The sequence below is a fragment of the Carcharodon carcharias genome, chromosome 17 (assembly GCF_017639515.1).
Source record: "Carcharodon carcharias isolate sCarCar2 chromosome 17, sCarCar2.pri, whole genome shotgun sequence".
Taxonomy (NCBI): domain Eukaryota; kingdom Metazoa; phylum Chordata; class Chondrichthyes; order Lamniformes; family Lamnidae; genus Carcharodon; species Carcharodon carcharias.
In genome coordinates this window covers 77,798,570-77,818,797 of record NC_054483.1, presented here as the reverse complement: position 1 = coordinate 77,818,797, position 20,228 = coordinate 77,798,570, and the positions used below count along the sequence as shown (strand labels likewise).

The window sequence follows — 20,228 nt, the reverse complement described above, 5'->3', positions numbered from 1 at the left end:
CTCAACATTGACTCTGGACCACATGAATGCTCATGGCATCAGGTCAAATATGGACATCCTACTGATTACCACCTACTGCCCTCCCTCAGCTGATGAATCACACCGCTTGGAGGAAGCACTGAGTGTAGCAAAAGCACGGAATGTACTCTGGGTGGAAGACTTCAACATCCATCAGCAAGAGTGACTCAGTAGCACTACTACTAACCAATCCGGACAAGTTCTGAAGGAGATATCTACCAGATTGGGCCTGTGGCAGGTGAACCAGCAAGAAGGAAAACCTACTAGATCTTGTCCTCTACCTGTTGCAGATGCATCTGTTCATGAAAGTATACGTCGGAGTGACCACCATGCAGTCCTTGTGAAGATGAAGTCCAATCTTAACACTCAGCATCCCCTCCATTGTATTGAGTAGTACTACTACCATGCTAAATGGGAGAGATTCAGAACAGATATGGCAGCTCAAATCTGGACATCCATGAGGTGCTGTGGGCCATCAGAAGCAGCAGAATTGTATTCAACCACAATCTGTAGCCTCATGGTCCGACATATCCCTCACTCTACTATTACTACCAGGCCAATGGATCGACACTGATTCAATGAAGTGTGCTAGGACATCACTGCAGGAGTTCCTCAGGATAGTGTCCTAGGGCCAACCATCTTCAGCTGCTTCATGAAAGACCTTCCCACCATCATAAGGTCAGAAATGGGGATCATCATTGATGATTGCACAATGTTCAGTAACATTTGCAACTCCTCAAATACTAAAACAGTCTGTTGCTCAAGACCTGGACAACATTCAAGGCAATAGGAAATCTGAGGCGAGTGATACGCCTCCTGATTTGTCAATACCTGCCCACAATCTACAAGGCACAAGTCAGGATTGTGATGGAATTCTCTCCGCTTGCCTGGATGAGTGCAGCTCCAGCAACACTCAAGAAGCTTGACACCATCCAGGACAAAGCAGCCCTCTTGATCAGCAACCCATCCACCAAGATGCACTGCAACAACTCATGAAGGTTCCTTCAACAGCACCTTCCAATTCTGCAACCCCTAAAACCTAGAAGGGCAAGGGTAGCAGCTGCATTGGAATACCACTACCTGCAAGTTCCTCTTCAGCTCATACACCATCTTGACGTGGAACTTTATCATTGTTCCTTTACTGCCGCTGGATCAAAATCCTGAAACTCCCTTCTAACAGCGCTGTGCGTGTACCTACACCATATGGACTGCAGCAGTTCGAGAAGGCAGCTCACCACCACCTTGTCAAGGGCAATTAGGGATGGGCAACAAATTCTGGCCTAGCCAGTGATGCCCATATCCTGTGAAAGAATAAAAAAAAACTTACTTGTTCCTTTCCAGTTTTAGCATATACACTTCACCTTCCAAATTAACTGAATAAGACATTTGATCCATCCATTCTCCCTGCAGTAATAACAATAAAAATAAATTTCAATCTTAAAATAGGTTACAAAAGACTGATTCTGTTTTGTCTAATTTATTAGCTCTGTATTATCTTAATAGAAAAACTTGGATTTCTATACAACTTTTAAAATAGAAAGACGATGGTTGGGTTCTGCCAATAATGTGTAAGTCTTGACATCAGGAACATATACAGGTCTGAGTTCATGCAGGAATGTATTGGGAAGCCCTCCCTACAAGGCTCACTGGCATTTTACCCCCCATCTGCCCCCAAGCCTGCCACCAGAGGGCTGGTAAAATTTCACTCAACAAGACCAAAGACACTTTGCGTAGAACATCAAACCTTGGTGGAAAGTTCAGATATGTGACCAAAAGCATGTTAGAAAAGATTGATTTTAAGTAAGTGTTTAATGACAAAGAGAAAGTGGAGTAAGTGCTTAGGGAAGGAGCTCCAGAAAGTAGGCTAGAGATAACTAAGGTCCAATAATGAAGCAGATGGAGAGGGCCATGCACAGAATGTGCACTTGAGGAGATATGAGACTGGAGGAAGCTGCAGAAGTAAAGTGGGAAAAAGGCTGGGAAGGGATTCATAGATGAGAACAATGATTTTAAAACTAATCCATTGGGATATAGGGAACTAAGAAGGTCAGTGAGGACAGGGATGATGGAAGAATGGGTCTTGTTATGAAATAGGATAGAGGTAGGAGAGTTTAGCTAAGTTAGTTTATGGAAGGTGGTGGATGGGAGTCCAATAAGATGAACATTGAAAAAAAAAATCAAGCTTGCAGTGATAAAAGCATGGATAAGGGTCTCAATGGCTGAAATAAGGACAGAGGCAGGCAAATGTTGTGAGGACAGAGTTAAGTGATTTTGGTGATGGGCTTTAAATTTGGCTCTGGATTGAACAGAGAAGCTGAGAAGGGAAATGGAATAGACTTTGTAACAATGAAATAGGATTGTTCGTTAGGGCTGCACATGGTTGTTTTCATTTTTCAGGTGTTGAATTAGAAGAAATTCTGGCTTAATCAGATCTTTATGTCAGTGAGATTTGTATTGCTTTTGGGTCTTTTCCATATGTTTTACCCTAGATCTTTTGGCTCCTGTATCTTAGATGAGTTCCAATTTCCCAGGCATTTAAGATTATCTTCACTAGCTTTAATATTAAGAAGACTTTCAGTAACATTCACAAACAGAAATACACAAATCATTCCATTATTTCAGAAAACAAATTAACCAATGCCCTCAACCGTGTCCGGCCCATCTCCCGCGCATCCGCCCTCACGCCTTCTCCTCCCTCCCAGAAACATGATAGGGTCCCCCTTGTCCTCACTTATCACCCCTCCAGCCTCCGCATTCAAAGGATCATCCTCTGCCATTTCCACCAACTCCAGCATGACGCCACCACCAAACACATCTTCCCTTCACCCCCCCCATCGGCATTCCGTAGGGATCGCTCCCTCCGGGACACCCTGGTCCACTCCTCCATCACCCCCTACTCCTCAACCCCCTCCTATGGCACCACCCCATGCCCACGCAAAAAATGCAATACCTGCCCCTTCACTTCCTCTCTCCTCACTGTCCAAGGACCCAAACACTCCTTTCAAGTGAAGCAGCATTTCACTTGCATTTCCCCCAACTTAGTCTACTGCATCCGTTGCTCCCAATGTGGTCTCCTCTACATTGGAGAGACCAAACGTAAACTGGGCGACCGCTTTGCAGAACACCTGCGGTCTGTCCGCAAGAATGACCCAAACCTCCCTGTCGCTTGCCATTTCAACACTTCACCCTGCTCTCTTGCCCACATGTCTGTCCTTGGCTTGCTGCATTGTTCCAGTGAAGCCCAATGCAAACTGGAGGAACAACACCTCATCTTCCGACTAGGGACTTTACAGCCTTCTGGACTGAATATTGAATTCAACAACTTTAGGTTGTAAGCTCCCTCCCCCATCCCCACCCCCTTTCTGTTTCCCCCTTCCCTTTTTTTTTCCAATAAATTATAAAGATTTTCCTTTTCCCACCTATTTCCATTATATATAAAAAAAACCCACTAGAGCTATACCTTGAGTGCCCTACCATCCATTCTTAATTAGCACATTCGTTTAGATAATATCACCAACTTTAATTTTAACACCTATGTGTTCTATTGTACTATTGTTGTTGACATCTTTTGATGATCTGCTTCTATCACTGCTTGTTTGTCCCTACAACCACACCCCCCCACCCCCCCCCTCCACCTCTTTGTCTCTCTATCTCTCCGCCCCCCACACACACACCTTAAACCAGCTTATATTTCAACTCTTTCTTGGACTCGAACGCAAGTTCTGTCAAAGAGTCATGAGGACTCGAAACGTCAACTCTTTTCTTCTCCGCCGATGCTGCCAGACCTGCTGAGTTTTTCCAGGTAATTCTGTTTTTGTGTTAGTAGTGGTGAACAGTTGTTTTTTGGACTGAAGAAGGTACATAGTGGGGTTTCCTTGAGCTACTGCTTTTCTTGATGTATATTAATAACCTAGGCATGGGGTAGACGATACAATTCTGAAATTTGCTGATAACACAAAAATTGGAACTGTTATGTGAACTGTGAACTGGACAGTGATAAATTTCAAGAAGCCATAGATGGAGATGGTGGAATGTCATATTATCTCAGATTGTCCAGGTGCTTGCCTGAAACAGATGTTAGTTCTTTAAATAGCGTGAAGTGATACACTTTGGTAAGAAGAAGGAGGAGAGATAATATAAAACAAAGGGTACCATTCTAAAGGGGATGCAGGGACAGAGAGGCCTGTGGGATATGAGTACAAATCGTTGAAAGTGGCAGGATAGGATGAGAAAATGGTTAAAAAGGTATGTTGGGATTTATAAACAGAGACAATGGCTGAGATTTTCCGGCCCTGTTGTGGGCAGGCTCTGCCACGGGCGAGGCGGAGGCCCAACCATAACTCCATTGATTTGCGGTGGGACCAGAAAATTGAGGTGGTGGGCGAGTGCAAAAAAAATCCCATCGAAAGAGTATAAAAGCAAATAAATTGTGATGAACCTTTACAAAGCATTGGTTTGGCCTCAATCGGAGTATTGTGTCCAATTCTGGGCACCCCATTTTAGGAAGGACATGAGGGTGCAGAAAAGTTCCACCAGAATAGTTCAAGTTGATAAATTGAAGAAGTTGGGGTTCTCCTTAGAGAAGATGGTTGGGAGGAGGTTCAATAAAGGTGCTCAAGATCATAAAGAATCTGGACAGAACAGATAGAGAGAAACTGCTCCCATTTCTGGAAGGTTGCGAACCAGAGGACACAGATTTAAGGTGATTGACAGAAGAACTAACAGCGATGTGAGGAAAACATTTGGTATGCCATGAGTGGTTAGGATCTTGAATGCACTGCCCACAAGTGTAGTGGAGACAGATTCAATTATGGCTTTCAAAAGGAACTTGGAAGAAAAAAAATACAGAGATGTTGGAAAAGGGATAGGTAGTGGGATTAGCTAACCTGCTGCAGCAGAGAACCAGCCCAGACCCTTTCTGTGCTGTAACCATTCTATGATTCTAAGTAATAGTAATGCATGGCACACATACATAGAATAAAATTTCTTCTACTTAGCTGCTTGAAAGGAAACAATAAAAGATTGCAGTCAAAATGCTGTTATTCTTTTACAAATGAGTTTTGTTTCACTTTACCTTACATCTTTACTATTGTGGGAGCTGTGCTAGTCTGAACAGTATCACTTGGAATTTCCAAACTGATTGTCAGATTTGAAAAGCTGAGCTCCTTAAATATCCCCAAAAACAGATACAGGGACTTCCTGGATCAGTAAAACTGCCAGAACTAGAGGACTACTGCCGTAGAACTAACTGAATAAATCACGCAATCTGTGTTTGCTTCAAACTAGCTCCTTCCTCAAGCTTTGAAAATAATCTTTTTATGATGTTAGGTTTGGGACCAAATTCTGACTAGCTACATTTCAATTGTTTCTTAAAGCTTCCCAGTGTAAACCCAGAAGGTACGGAGAGAAAATTGGTCGTGGAGCCACTTTACTGCCACCCTGTGGCCTGTTAGCACTTGTGAAATTTTTACTAGAAGTGATGCTGGGCACAGAATAAAACCACCCAAATATGGGTAGGTGTATATTGTTCTGATCCTTGGCCAGACTCTGGGTCATGGGGGGAGATCCAGTTAGGAACCAAGAACATTTTGCTTAAAGTTGAAAAAGTTTGAGATTCAAGACACTTACTAAATGAATAAAGTCACAAGATTCCACAGGTTTGGAACAAAGAAAAATAAACTTTACTATACAAGTTCAGTAAGATAAAACAATTTACAATATCTATCTTATACTCTAACATTCAGGGTATGAGGTACATGTGAATTAATAGGCAAAGTGTGGTTAAAAACCCACCACACTATGCAATAATGACAGATGTGACCAAATCTAATTCCATGGATTTCTCAACAACCCACCCAGACAAGGGTTTTCAATCTCCACCTTTGAAGATCTCGCCTTGGACTTCTCTTCCAAAGTTGCTCCTACTCGAACGGGTTTAACAATGACGCTCCTCATAGGGTTTCAGTCTGAGATTCTTTTCCCCTGGATCTCCGAGTACAGTCAAACATCACCTTCCAATTTCAGATCTTCAGCCGTGCCAAGCAGGTCACCACTACTCCAATGGGGTACCTTTGCTCCAACGATCCACAGCACAGAGTCACCAACCTTTGGCTGCCTTCTTGAACGTTCAGGCCTTCTCTCATGCCCACTTTGCTTAAAGTCTGTTCCTTGCAGCTCTTTCTTTAATTTGGAGACCATTTCTCTGCTCCTTTCTTTTAACTAGCTTATCGGGACTTATTTCTGTCCCCTGTCTTTATCCCTTACCTGAGACTTCCTTTTGGGACCTCTCCCTATCCACCTCCCTGGTTTGGGACCTCTCCCTGTCCCCCTTCCATGACCTGCTCCCTGGGACACCTACTGGATATTGGCACTCCATATCAGGTCACTTGACATGCCTCTTCGCACCATTCCTCTTTCTTCTATACAGGCACGCAGAGCTGGTCCTTGACCTGAAGAATGTAAAAAAGTAGCACTGTGCATGCATGGCCTGTTCCCAGTGGTCGCATGTGCACAAGGTCGAAGGATCATTGGGAATCGGAGTTCCAGACCTCCTACCTAAAGAAGATGAGTTTAGGTTTCATCACGATATCAACAACATGTTAATAATGGGAAAGTACCATATGATGTATTTCCCTTATTATCGACGTGCAACACTTGCTTCTGGAAATGTTGGTGTATTCCTGGCATCCTGTTTTACTATTGTTGCTGGAGGGGCATTTAAAATTTAAATCCATTCAGTTGCAGAATATTCAATTATATTCGCTCTGCCTGGGAACTCTGCTTTAAAATTTTCTCCTCACTTGGCCATCCTCCACTACTTCAGGAACCTCAGGCTTCATGCAGCAATGTTCCTCCCTCTCCCGAGGTAGGCTCCCCATAAAAGCAAGAATTGTTAATGAGTGGCCTCCAACATTCCCTTTAAGGATCACCGTTTAGGCTGATCAATGGCTGGTGTGTGTGTGTATATACAGGTTCTGCCCATTTGCATCTGAATTTCACTTTCAAGGTCCTACATGCAAAATGGCACCCTTATTTACATACTTAAAGACATAGCATCTGTCTTAACAGACATCTGGACAATCTGAGTATGTCATCCACTGTTTGAACAGTGCAGTTTGGCTGCACTAAAGCCAATTGGAAAAAAATGAGTGTGTAAGTTGATTATCTCTTCCATCTTGTTTGCCAAGGTCAAAGGTGGTTAATTATTTAAGTTAATATTGGTGTTCTGATATTCTTTTTTGTATGGAAACCTCCACTTTAGTATTTAAATGCATTACATGATAAGAAGAAAGGCAAGAGCTCAAAAGCTGCCCTTGTGAAGAAATCAACTCCAATAGGATGACATCAACAGAAAGAGGAAATTTGAGACTTTGGAGGTGAACTTCATCTTCACTGGGGGGATGCAGGAGAAGGAGGAATAATGCTGTGGCAGGCCTTCAGTTTCTGCAGTAGTGGAGGCTGGCTGGATGAAGAGAAAATTTTAAAACATTCAGAATTCCTGGACAGTGGAAATGTCGTTGATCATGCTGCGATTGAGTGGTTTTAAATTTTAAGTGCCCCTCCACTAATGCTAGTAAAACAGTATGCCAGGCATGAATCGACATTTCTAGAATGCGGGGTTACAAGTTGGTATTGTGGTAGGGGATCTTCAATGGGAAGGAAAATTAGACATATTATGGACTGTTGATCCTCTACCACTCATCTTAAACCTCCACCAAAGTTGAATTTCTTCCCCCTTTGTTTTGGAATGAGTCATTAAGGAACAGACCACATGTACTACATTAAGCAAATAATCTATAGCATTCTAATTTAGAAAGATCAGCCTAGGAATATTTTACAACCACTTCAACCCAATTATATTCCAATGCAGAATGCCTTTAGTGGTTGTAATACATCGGACGTCTGTTACAATGTTGAAGCTCTCACTGGTGTACAATGTTTTATTGTCAATATTTATTCAAACTCTACTGTGTACAATAGATCAATATTGCATAAAATACATTATGTATTCTTATCATTTTATGGAATCAATAGAGTCAACAACTGAGAAAAATCTCCAATATGAAAATAAAATATAACTGTTGACGATACTCCTTGGCATTGCCATAATTTTTTTCACATTTTATTATGCCATATATTTAATGATATAGAACAATGACAATAAGGAATTTATGTGAATTGCAAAACTGAATAGCCTCTTACAGGTTATTCAGCATTTCAAGTACCTGGCCAACATGTCGTTTCTGACGTCCCCATACAAGTTTAGGAATAGTGATTTCATAGGCAGAAAGTTTAGACACTTCTGGAGGATTGGAGGATGCATCTAATGGAATAAAACAAAAAGGAAATCAACATTTGAATTATGATTTCTGCAATTTTCAGTCACTGTCCTGTCAACTGTCCTAAAGTCCATTACTGATTAATAATTGAAGTTCCCTAAATGTTCCTGCATTTTGAAATAAAACTTTATCATCAATAAAAATATAATTAAATCCTCTCAGTGGACATACCCCATTCTAGCCCATGTTCTATGACAAAATTGCTGTGAGAATTAACATTTTATCAGTTTATCACTGCTGTCCCAATATCAAGGTATATTTCAAACCATACAGGTGGAAATTATGTTGGGCGAAATCACAGTTTTTAATGATTGATTTGCAAGTTCCAATCACAACTGATGGCAATGAAATAAAGAAAGAATGTGCATTTATATGTAGTGCTTTTCACAGCTTCAAGACACCCCAAAGTATCTTACAATCAATGAAGTACATTTCAAGTGTAGCCACTTTTGAAATGTTAGAAGTGTGGTAGCTAATTTGTAGATAGCAAGATCCCACAAACAGCAATTACATAATGCAGGTAATCTATTTTTGTGACATTAGTTGAGAGATAAACATTTGCCAGGATGCCGTGCCATGAGATCTTTTACGTTCACCTGAGAGGGCAGATAGGGCCTTGGTTTAACATCCCATCCAAAAGCTCTGGCAGTGCAGCCTTACTAATGCACTGAAGCGTTGCCTAGACTTTGTGCTCAAGTTTCATGCTGCACAAAAATATTTGGACAGCAGTGATGTCTGGAGTGATTTCACTGCATTTTACTGGAAAATATCATATTCTATTAGGGGAGCTACAGCTTTAGGAAGGGAAAATCTCATCCATCCAATCTCTTTAATTTTTTTGAAGGAGTGGCATTCTAAGTATACCGTGAATGCTTCAACTAAATTGCCAAAGTTTCACAAAGTTTGGTGTGAAAACTCTGCTTAATCTTACCAACCACCATTTGGGTTTACATAGTATCTTTAATATAGTAAAACTTCCCAAGGCAGTTCACAGAAGAGTTACTAGCCAAAATTTGAAATTGTTTCACATAAGAAGATACTAGGAAAGTGACCAAAAAGTCTTAAGGAGCAACTTAAAGAAGGAGAAAGAGGTAGGGAGGCAAAAGAGGTTTAGGGAGGAAATTCCAGAGCTTAAGTACTAAACAGCTGAAGGCACAGTCACCAGTGCTGAGGTGAAGGAAATCAGGGAAGCACAAGAAGCCAGATTAGAAGGACCATACAGAGATATGGGTGTGGAGGTTGCTGCAGAAATAGTGGTGGGGGGTGGGGGACAGTGCAAGATGATGTCATGAAAGATTTTGAAAATAAGGACAAAAATTTTAAATTTGAAGCATTGCCAGGCGGGGAGCCAATGTAGTTTGGTGAGCATAGGGTGAGCAGGATTTGGCCTGAGTTAGGATACAGGCAGCAGTTTCATTGAACTCAAGCTTAGGGAAAGTGGAAGGTGGATTGTTAACAAGGGGTGTTTTGGAGTAGTTCAGTCTGGAGGGAACAAAATCAGAGGTGAGGGTTTCAGCAGCAGATGGACTGAGGTGGGGGCAGAGATGGGCAATATTACGGAGGTGGAAATTGTCGGTCTTGAAGGTGGAGAGGATTATGGGATCACAAGCTCAGCTCAGGATCAGACAATGGTTTCATACTTCCCTATATCCTTTTTGGGAAAATTTCTGCTCAACCAGCATTGGATGCCGGACAAGCAGCATGACACATCAGAGGCGATGGCCTAGTGGTATTGTCGCTGGACTAGTAATCCAGAGACCCAGGGTAATGCTCTGGGGACCTGGGTGGAATTTGAATTCAATAAAAATCTGGAATTAAAAGTGCAATGATGACCATGAGCCATTGTTGATTGTTGTAAAAACCCATCTGGTTCACTAATGTCCTTTAGGGAAGGAAATCTGAGGTTGACTCTTAAATTGCCTCTGAAATGACCTAGCAAGCCACTCAGTTGTAACAAACTGCTGCAAAGACACAAAAAAGGAATGAAACTGGACGGACCACCAGGCATCGACCTAGGCACCGGAAACGACAATGGCAATCTCAGCCCTGTCCACCCTGCAAAGTCCTCCTTACTAACATCTGGGAGCTAGTGCCAAATTTGAGAGAGCTGTCTCACAGACTAGTTAAGCAACAGTCTGACATGGTCATCCTTATGGAATCATACCTTATAGATAATGTCCCAGACACCACTATCACCTGGGTATGTTCTGTCCCACCGGCAGGACAGACCCAGCAGAGGTGGCAGCACAGTGGTATACATTCAGGAGGGAGTTGCCCTGGGAGTCCTCAACATCGACTCTGTACCCCATGAAGTCTCATGGCATCAGGTCAAACATGAGCAATGCAACCTCCTGCTGATTACCACATACTGCCCTCCCTCATCTGATGAATCAGTGCTCCCCCATGTTGAACATCACTTGCAGGAAGCACTGAGGGTGGTAAGGGTGCAGCATGTTCTCTGGGAGGAGGACTTCAATGTCCATCACTAAGAGTGGCTCAGTAGCACCACCACTTACCGAGCTGGCCGAGTCCTAAATGACATAGCTGCTAGACTGGTTCTGCAGTAGGTGGTGAGGGAACCAACAAGAGGGAAAAACATACTTGACCTCATCCTCACCAATCTGCCTGCCACAGATGCTTCTGTCTGTGACAGTATCAGTAGGAGTGACCACTGCACAGTCATTGTGGAAATGAAGTCCTGCCTTCACAGTGAGGATATCCTCCATTGTGTTGTGTGGCACTACCACCATACTAAATAAGATAGATTTCGAACAGATCTAGCAACTCAAGACTGGGCATCCATGAGGCACTGTGGGCCATCAGCAACAGCGGAATTGTACTCGAACACAATCTGTAACCTTATGGCCTGGCATATCCCCCATGCTACCATTATCATCAAGCCAGGGGATCAACCCTGTTTCAATGAAGAGTGCAGGAGGACATGCCAGGAGCAGCACCGGGCATACCTAAAAATGAGGTATCAACCTGATGAAGCTTTAAACACGACTGCTTTCATGCCAAACAGCATAAGCAGCAAGTGATTGACAGAGCTAATCGATCCCACAACCAACGGATCAGATCTAAGCTCTGCAGTTCTACCATATCCAGTCGTGAATGGTGGTGGATAATTAAACAACTCACTGGAGGAGGTGGCTGCACAAATATCCCTATCTTCAATGACGGAGGAGCCCAGTACAGCAGTGCAAAAGGTAAGGCTGAAGCATTCACAACAGTCTTTAGCCAGAGGTGCTGAGTGGATGATACATCTCGGCCTCCTATGGAGGTCCCACATGTCAGTCTTCAACCAATTCGATTCACTCCAAAAAACGGTTGACGGCACTGGATACTGCAAAGGCTATGTGCCCTGACAATATTCCCGCATATTACTGAAGACTTGTGCTCCAGCTATGTGGAAAATTGCCCAGCTATGTCCTGTACACAAAAAGCAGGACAAACCAACCCAGCCAATTACCACCCCATCAGTCTACTCTCCATCATCAGTAAAGCAATGGAAAGGGTCATCAACAGTGCAATCAAGCGGCACTTGCTTAGTAATAACCTGCTCACTGATGCCCAGTTTGGGTTCTGCCAGGGCCACTCAGCTCCTGACCTCATTAGAGCCTTGGTTCAAACATAGACAAAAGAGCTGAACTCCCAAGATGAGGTGAGAGTGACTGCCCTTGACATCAAGGCTGCATTTGACCGAGTGTGGCATCAAGGAGCCTTCGTAAAACTGGAGTCAATGGGAATCAGGGGGAAAACTCTCCTCTGGTTGGAGTGATACCTAGCATAAAAGAAGATGCTTGTGATTGTTGGAGGTCAGTCATCTTAGCACCAGGACATCACTGCAGGAGTTCCTCAGGGTAGCGTCCTAGGCCCAACCATCTTCAGCTGCTTTCATTATAGGGTCAGAAGTGGGGATGTTCACTGATGATTGCACAATGTTCAGCACCATTCATGACTTCTCAGGTACTGAAGCAGTTCATGTCCAAATGCAGCAAGACCTGGACAATATCCAGGCTTAGGCTGACAAGTGACAAGTAACATTCGCACCACAGAAGTATCAGGCAATGACCATCTCCAACAAGAGAGAATCCAACCATCGCCCCTTGATGTTCAATGGCATTACCACCACTGAATCCCTCACTAACAACATCCTGGGAGTTACCATTGACCAGAAACTGAACTGGACTAACCATATAAATACTGTGGATACAAGAGCGAGTCAGAGGCTAGGGATTGTGGGACGAGCAACTCACCTCCTGACTCCCCAAAGCCTGCCCACCATCTACAAGGCACAAGTCAGGAATTTGATGGAATACTCCCCACTTGTCTGGATGAGTGCAGCTCCTATAACACTGAAGAAGCTGGACACCATCCAGGACAAAGCAGTCAGCTGATTGGCACCACATCCACAAACATTCACTCCCTCCACCACCGACGCACAGTAGCAGCAGCGTGCACCATCTACAAGATGCTCTACAGGAATTCACCAAGGGTCCTTAGACAGCAACTTCCAAACCCACGACCACTATGACCTAGAAGGACAAGGGCAGTAGATAGATGGGAACACCACCACCCAGAAGTTCCCCTCCAAGTCACTCATCATCCTGACTTGGAAATATATCGCTGTTCCTTCATTGTCGCTGGGTCAAAACCCTGGAACTCCATTCCTAACAGCCCGGTGGGTGTACCTACACCACATGGACTGTAACGGTTCAAGAAGGTAGCTCACCACCACCTTCTCAAGGGCAACTAGGGATGGGCAATAAATACTGGCCCAGCCAGTGAAGCTCACATCCCGTGAATGAATAAAATAAAAGGCAGTGGTGGGGCGGGAAAAGATAGTGGTGAGGTAGAACCGGGTGTCGTTAGTATACATGTGGATTCTGACATTAAAATAATGGAATTCAAGAAATTGGTTGAAGTGTGGGAAGAAACTTTTTATTAGGATTGTGGTGACTGGGACCCATACTATTTCTGATTTTCAGTAATGTCTTTGATTTGGACTCTGAATGAAAACTGTCCAGATTTGCAAACAATATCGATCTAAGGAAGAGAGATGAATTTAAAGAGGCAGCAATGGAATGAATCAGGAAAATTGTAAGTGGAACAGTGGCAGATAAAATTTAATAATTATTTATGAAGTATTATACTCAAAAATGAATAGATAACATAAATACTCCATGAATGCTGCTGAAGTAGCTAAGGTGAAATTGAAAAACATTAAGAAGTATTAATTTAGAAGGTTCTGATGAAGAGTCATTTGGACTCAGAACGTTAACTGTATTCCTCTCCACAGATGCTGTCAGACCTGCTGAGTTTTTCCAGGTATTTTTGTTTTTGTTTTGGATTTCCAGCATCTGCAGTTTTTTGCTTTTATTGTAGAAGTATTAATGGATTTTGTTCCTGGCTTAACTAAGTCTAGGAATACTTCTAGATACAGAGAAGGAAATAATTAAAATATTGAACAATAAAACTAAAACAAGCCACGGGGTGTGTTAATGCAAACGTAGTCTTGACTACTGTATCTATTTTGATTATTGAGAGACAAGGGTGGGATTCAGACCTTGGAAACAATGCTGAGGAGAATCATTCCTAATCATGGTGCACCATTAACCTTGGCTCAGGAATATTTGCCTCAATCGTCCCATTTTGTTTTTTTTTATTTATCTTTCACATGAATGTAACTAAACAAGGAAACAATGTAAGATATTTTCTGCAGTTCTGCACCCAGAGCCTGTTACATTGCAGGCATGGAGACGGGAATGCTAGCTTGCCGTGTGTTCTCACTCAGAGGAGCTGCTGAAGAGGAAATAACTACAGAACACCAGGAATGAAATGAAATTAATAAAACACTACAGTAAGTTCTGAAGAAGGGTCATATGGACTTGAAAGGTTAACTCTGTTTCTCTCTGCACGGATGCTGCCAGACCTGCTGAGTTTTTCCAGCATTTTCTGTTTTGTTACTACAGTAAGTTGTAATTTTACTTGCAATTATACAAATAATACAGTCAACTTCCCTTCCACCAACAAAGATTGGGTTATAATGAAAATGCTGTCGTAAATGATTGACTTGTTCGACCTGTCCTAATGACAGTCTCGAGCAGGTACAACAAGAAGTGTGGTTGGGATGAAACTTACCTGCCCTGCTGTGGATGCAGAAGCCCAGGACGACCAGGACAAGCTCCACAGGCAGCAACATTGGGCTTGCTGGGCAGGTACTGAGTACTCACTGTCCAAACTTCACCTGACTCTTCACCTCCAGCGTACACATACGCTAGGCTTTTACTTGCCAATCTTACTTTACATTCCAACGTGGTAGCAATCCAAACAGACCTGAAAGACCAGTTTTGATCAGCGACGCCAATTGTCAGATTCTACCTACCATGTGACAAGGTTGAGTCAGATCCAGTTTAGCAAGTGGATTCTTAAAGCTTACAGCTCAATAAAAATGGAATGCACCTTTTTGCCTAGCTGTGAGGTGGATGCGCCCTGTGGCGGAAGTATTTTAATGAATGACGTCTATGGAGAAGTAGAAGAACCTCTCTGCTAGAAGCAGACATTCTTCCGCAAAAATAAAAACAGAAGCTGCTGGAAAAACTCAGCAACTCTGGCAGTATCTGACTCCTCTTTGGAACTGAAGAGAGGTAGAAATGCGATGGGTTTTATGTTGTTGATAAAGGGTGGGGTGGGGGTCAGGTGGAACAAAAGGGAAGGTCATGGATAGGTTAGAAGGCGTGGGAAATTAAATATCAAAGATGTCATGGAACAAAAGGTAAAGTAGTAATGGTAGTGGGAATGGTAGCTGTAAAGAAACAATGGGGAGGATTTTCCCTTCGCCGGGCAGGTGCAGTGGGCGGGCCCAGGAGCAGCCGCGGAACGGTCCACCGTCCGTGATGTCACGCTGGTTGGCGCTGCGGGGGTGACGGGGGAGGAGGGCGAGCGCGGAAGTCAGCGCATGCACATGGGCGCGCTCACAGAAAGCTCCCTGAAGGCACAGAGCTGACTCAGGGAGCTGAAGATTTTTAACATTAAAAATAAACAATGGAAAAATAAGGAAAAATGTCCCCTAATGTGACATTGCCACATGAGCAGGGACATGTTAAAAATGAGTTTTAAAAGTTTTTATTTTTTTTAAATCACTAGTTGAAATCGCATCCCACCTGTGGATGAGGTTTCGCAAAAAATGTAAAGACCACTTGGCCTATTTGCTTACCCGCCAACCGAATAGCTGGATGGGCAGCAACAAATTCAAATTAATTAATTGATTAAAGGCCTTACTAGGCCTCTTAATTGTCGGCAGGCATTCTGCCACCTCTCGCATGTGCCTGCTGAGTAAAATATCAAAAGAATGTGTGATGATGTCAGGACGCTCGCCCGACATCATCTTGCACTATTCCCGACGAGGGAAAAATTCTGCCCAATGGTGCAGAGTATGTGTTAATAGCAGAATAAAGATCAGCTCTGTCTGAAAGCAAAAAGATGAAACAAGATGGTGCATTTGCTGCTAACACCACAGCCAATGGCGGGCATGCACAATCAATTCTGTTGCTTCCTTATGTCATAGCGAACAACAGAGTTGGTAGCAACCAGGACCAAAAATGGCACCACTCAAATAATCTCAGCTGTATTTTCTCCCCTTTTTTTGATAGCTTTGATTTATCGGGCACATCCATTACTTTCAACCCTAAATCTGCATTTCGTATTGAAAGACAACATACCCATTCATTATTCTTTGCCCATGTCAACTTAATTTGATATAGTCACATAAGTAAACAGTAATGCTTTGCGCAGGCATTGCAACTACACCAAACACGAATATATATCGGAAGCATAAGAATGGAATCTGCAATCACAATCATTCCATATATTTATGGTTCACACAGATTTACTATATTCAATGTGCACTATAACCATAAACACAGTACTATATATGTTTGATACTATAAACCAGATGTACTGATGAGTTTTAAATTTAACTGGATATCTCAGGATACTTTCATTTAAGATAAACGCAGAATCGTGGATCTGACTATTTGATTATTGCTAAATCCAGGTGCGAGAGTATGTGGCATTCTTTCCCTTGTGCATTTCTTAAGATCCAGCTCCCTAAGTGCTGCCTCAAACTGTATGTGTGTGTGTGTTTGTGTGACCATATGTATGTGTCTGTGTGAGTGTGCGTGTGTGAGTGTGTGTGTGTGTGTGTCCGTGTAGTGTGTGCATGTGTGTGTCTCTGTGTGTGTGTGTGTGTGTTTGTGTGTATCTTTGTGTGTATTCTGGAGTGTTGATTTTACTGTCCACTCACATTTCCACTCGCTGGTCGGATCTGAGATACAAAGCACAGGCTCCACATTTATACACACTATCTTGGTGGGGATGAGAAAAGGGAGGATGAGGGTGAGTGGAGGAGGGGGATGGGTAGAGGAGGAGGATGAGTATGGAATGAGAGGTGAGAGTGAGGAGAGGAGGGGAATGGGTAGAGGAAGAGGGGATGGGTAGAGGAGGGCGATGGGGGTGAGAAAGAGGAGGGGAATGGGGTAAAGGAGGAGGAGGTGGATGGGGGTGAGGAGAAGAACTGACCTCTACTTGTAGTGAGGATCTTCAGTTCCCTACAAGTTTATCCACTTGAGGATCCCTGCACTTAATACTATCAAACCTCATGTGCCACATAGCGGCCCACTCTGCAAGCTTGCTAATGTCTCATGTCGAATGTTATTTAGAAAGGATTTCTGCTATGCTTGAGACAAAACATGAGCTGATAAAGATTAACAATTAATAAAGATACCAGTCTCCAACAGGAAGATTTTTCGTCAAGAAGGGTGAGGTTTTATTGCACAGTGGAATTTCCTACTTGTCACTCTACTGCAGCTTTTCAGAAACATTTGTGAGATTATCCTTGTTAAATACATACACTTGTAAACTCACAGCATTGAATGAGGCAATCCGCACACAATGTCCATTTCCACCAAAACTGTGCCGTCCAGCTCCAGCTTAATCCCACTTTCCAACTCTTGGCCTGTTGCTCTGCGGGCTGTGGCACTTCCAGTGAGCTCCCTGCACTCACTCGACACTTCCCTCCTGTAATTCTGTGCCCAGACTGCATACATTGCCCTGGCTGTGATCAATTTAGTGTTTTATACAGCTCTAGTATAACCTCTATCTTATATTTTGTGCATCGACTAAGAAAGGAAAGTATGCTATACACCTACTAAACCAGTTTACCTACCTGGCTCACAGACAATTCACTTTTCCTCTATTCTCCTAAACTTTTCAGTTTAGCACCATCTATTTTGTCATTCTGTGATAAAGTGAGGTACCCAATGCCTTTAAGAGAATGCAAGTGTACTGATCATGTGACAGCACTGATGAATCACTGTACAGAATGGGCAACTGGGAACTGTAAGCCTAGTTCTGGATGTTTCTGAGTGAGCACGTATGACCTTGTGCTCTGCCCTATGTCTTAACAAATCATCACTGTTTACTTTTACATCAGTCTCTCCCCATTATTGATTGCAGGCAGCAATTAATGAGAACATAGGAAGGTATGCAGTTAGAGTTTGGTTGGCCAATGGACTCATTTACCCAAGACATAAAACATTCCTTGCCTTTTTTGCCATCCACATATGCATAACTCTCCATCGTCTCTCCTCATTCCCTGCCTCAGCTCTCCCTCCATCATCTTCCTGCATGCTGACCCTGAAGCGAGCTGCATCCCCAGAAGACCAATAGTTTGCTCTATTATGGCCCTCCCTGCGCCATGACTCTCATCAATCCTCTCTGCTGCCTCACAGAGCAGGTCTCTAACAGGTTTCATCAACCAGGTCTGCAGATTGAAGCGCTTTTTACTGCTGATCCAGCTATAACTCTGCTACAAACAGTTGTGACACCTTTGAGTGGCACAACATCAATACATTGTGGCTGCTGACTGATATCACTCACACATCTGCCACTTTAACTTCTGGTCAGCCGTAACAACCTGGACATTGAGCAAGTAGAAGCTCCTGCCTATTTCAAGAGGCAATCTCATTGAAACGTACAAAGATCTGAAGAGGCTTGATGGGGTAGACGCTGAGAGATTGTTTCCACTGGTCGGGAAATCTAAAACATGGGGACGCAGTCTCAGGGTAAGGGGCTGATCATTGAGGACAGCGACAAGGAGACGTTTCACTCAAAGGGTTGTGAATCTATGGAATTCTCTACTCTGGAGGGTTGTGGATGCTCCATCATTGAATATCTTTAAGGCTAGGGTAGTTAGATTTTTGTCCTTAGGGAGTTATGGGATATGGGGACTGGGAGGGGATGGCAGACCAGGGTCAATGGGCCATGTCATGTGCTCTCCAGGTCTTGTGCCATGAAATCAACACCTTCAAGCTGCGGTGAGTGGCAGGTTGAGGGATACTGCAATTGAGGTGGATGGCTGTGTCTCATGAGAGGGTTGGTCTGTCCAGGCACAAGCTCACTGCCCTTTGCAGGTATGCCTGCCTGGCCCTGCACACTTCTGCAAGTGTGGGGGTGCCAGTGTATTTGACAAGGTGTATGGGAGGTGATGGGGGAGGTGTTGTTGGGGAGAATAGACAAGGGGGAGAGAGAGAGAGAAAGACATTGAAGCGAGGGAAGGCCTACCATATCTTGGGCATCATAATTATAGCCAACTTCAGGCTGCTTGCTCCTCATCTTGGAACAAATCACATTACACAGAGCAACCAAGTTTTATTCATTTTAATGGGAGTTGAACACTATTTATGTCCCTGAGCCAAGAGAAAACAGAGTACCAGCTATCAAAGCAAATTGCTTTAACATATTATGCAGAGTACAGCATAACCTGTACCAAGTACAGAAGTTTTCCTCCCTTTGGAAGACGCTCGCCAGGTGTTGCCTGATCACTATCAGCAACACGGCGAATGTGTTCGAGAGTTCACAGTGGCTGTGCGTGGTGTTGATTGTCAACTCAGTTGAGCCGTTGTGTGATCTCTTCTATCGTGAATTTGCGGAGAGCCCGCTGGGGGAGAAACAAAGAAGAGAGCAGATGTCAATGACGTCGATTGAGACAAGCATTCACCAGTCATCGGAATGGAGCTGAGTATGTGTGCCCAACCGCTGATGTTGAACGATACGTTGATGGACTAGGGCACTCTAGCTCTCTGAGCTATCACCCCTTGGGATTGGGGAGTTTCACTGCATCATGGGGGATGAAGGGCTCTTCCATGTGATGGGAGGTTGGGTGAAACAAAGGGTCAGACAACAACATCCACAAGCTTGTATTTACATGACATCCTTAACTTTGGAGGATGTTCCAAAGGGTATCTCAGAGCTAACTGGTAAGCAAGATTTGATGATGAAGTACAGAAAGAGTTATTGAGATAACATGCGCAGTGATGTGCTGTACAGAGTTAATGGAGTATGAGGAAGATATGCAACCTTGGAGTTGCTGCAGTAATGATCTTACCATCATTGGCATCCTCCATGCGCATGAATGAAGGTCTGCCCAATGATGCAATGTGAGCCCTCAGCAACTCCCAGGTCACTTCTAACACCAGCATAGCCCTGCATAGTGGGAGAAGAGACCATTCTGATCAACAAGTCACATGGACCGTGCCCAAATAGATGATGCATGTGACAATCTTCCTTGAGTCCTGCCTCCAAAAGTCTCCCAGAGCAACCAAAGCACAAAGCACATTGAAACAGATGCTATGCCTTCAGTCAGTGTGGGGCAGAATGTATGTCAGATATGGGGTGGGGGTGGGGAGCAGGGGAAAGCACAGCTAATGGTGCAGGACAGCAATGACAATCCTGTGCAGGCAACGCTTCATCTGAGACTGGATAGATAAGGATAGAGGTAGGGCAAAGTGGTCACATGCATAAGACCAT

General features: G+C 43.6%; 1 protein-coding gene across 2 annotated transcripts in view; it reads right to left on the bottom strand.

Moving 5' to 3' along the window:
- The window catches only part of zgc:174164 (uncharacterized protein LOC570656 homolog), a 76,542-nt gene extending 61,915 nt beyond the window's left edge, over positions 1–14,627 (bottom strand). For both annotated transcript variants that reach the window (XM_041209831.1, XM_041209832.1), the window contains exons 1-3: positions 14,502–14,627; positions 8,244–8,341; positions 1,346–1,422 (exon numbers count right to left, since the gene is read on the bottom strand). In XM_041209831.1, coding sequence (XP_041065765.1) covers positions 1,346–1,422; positions 8,244–8,341; positions 14,502–14,562 — 236 coding nt within the window. In that variant the 5' untranslated portion in view covers positions 14,563–14,627. The remainder of the gene's footprint in view (positions 1–1,345; positions 1,423–8,243; positions 8,342–14,501) is intronic.
- Between the last annotated feature and the right edge of the window lie 5,601 nt (positions 14,628–20,228).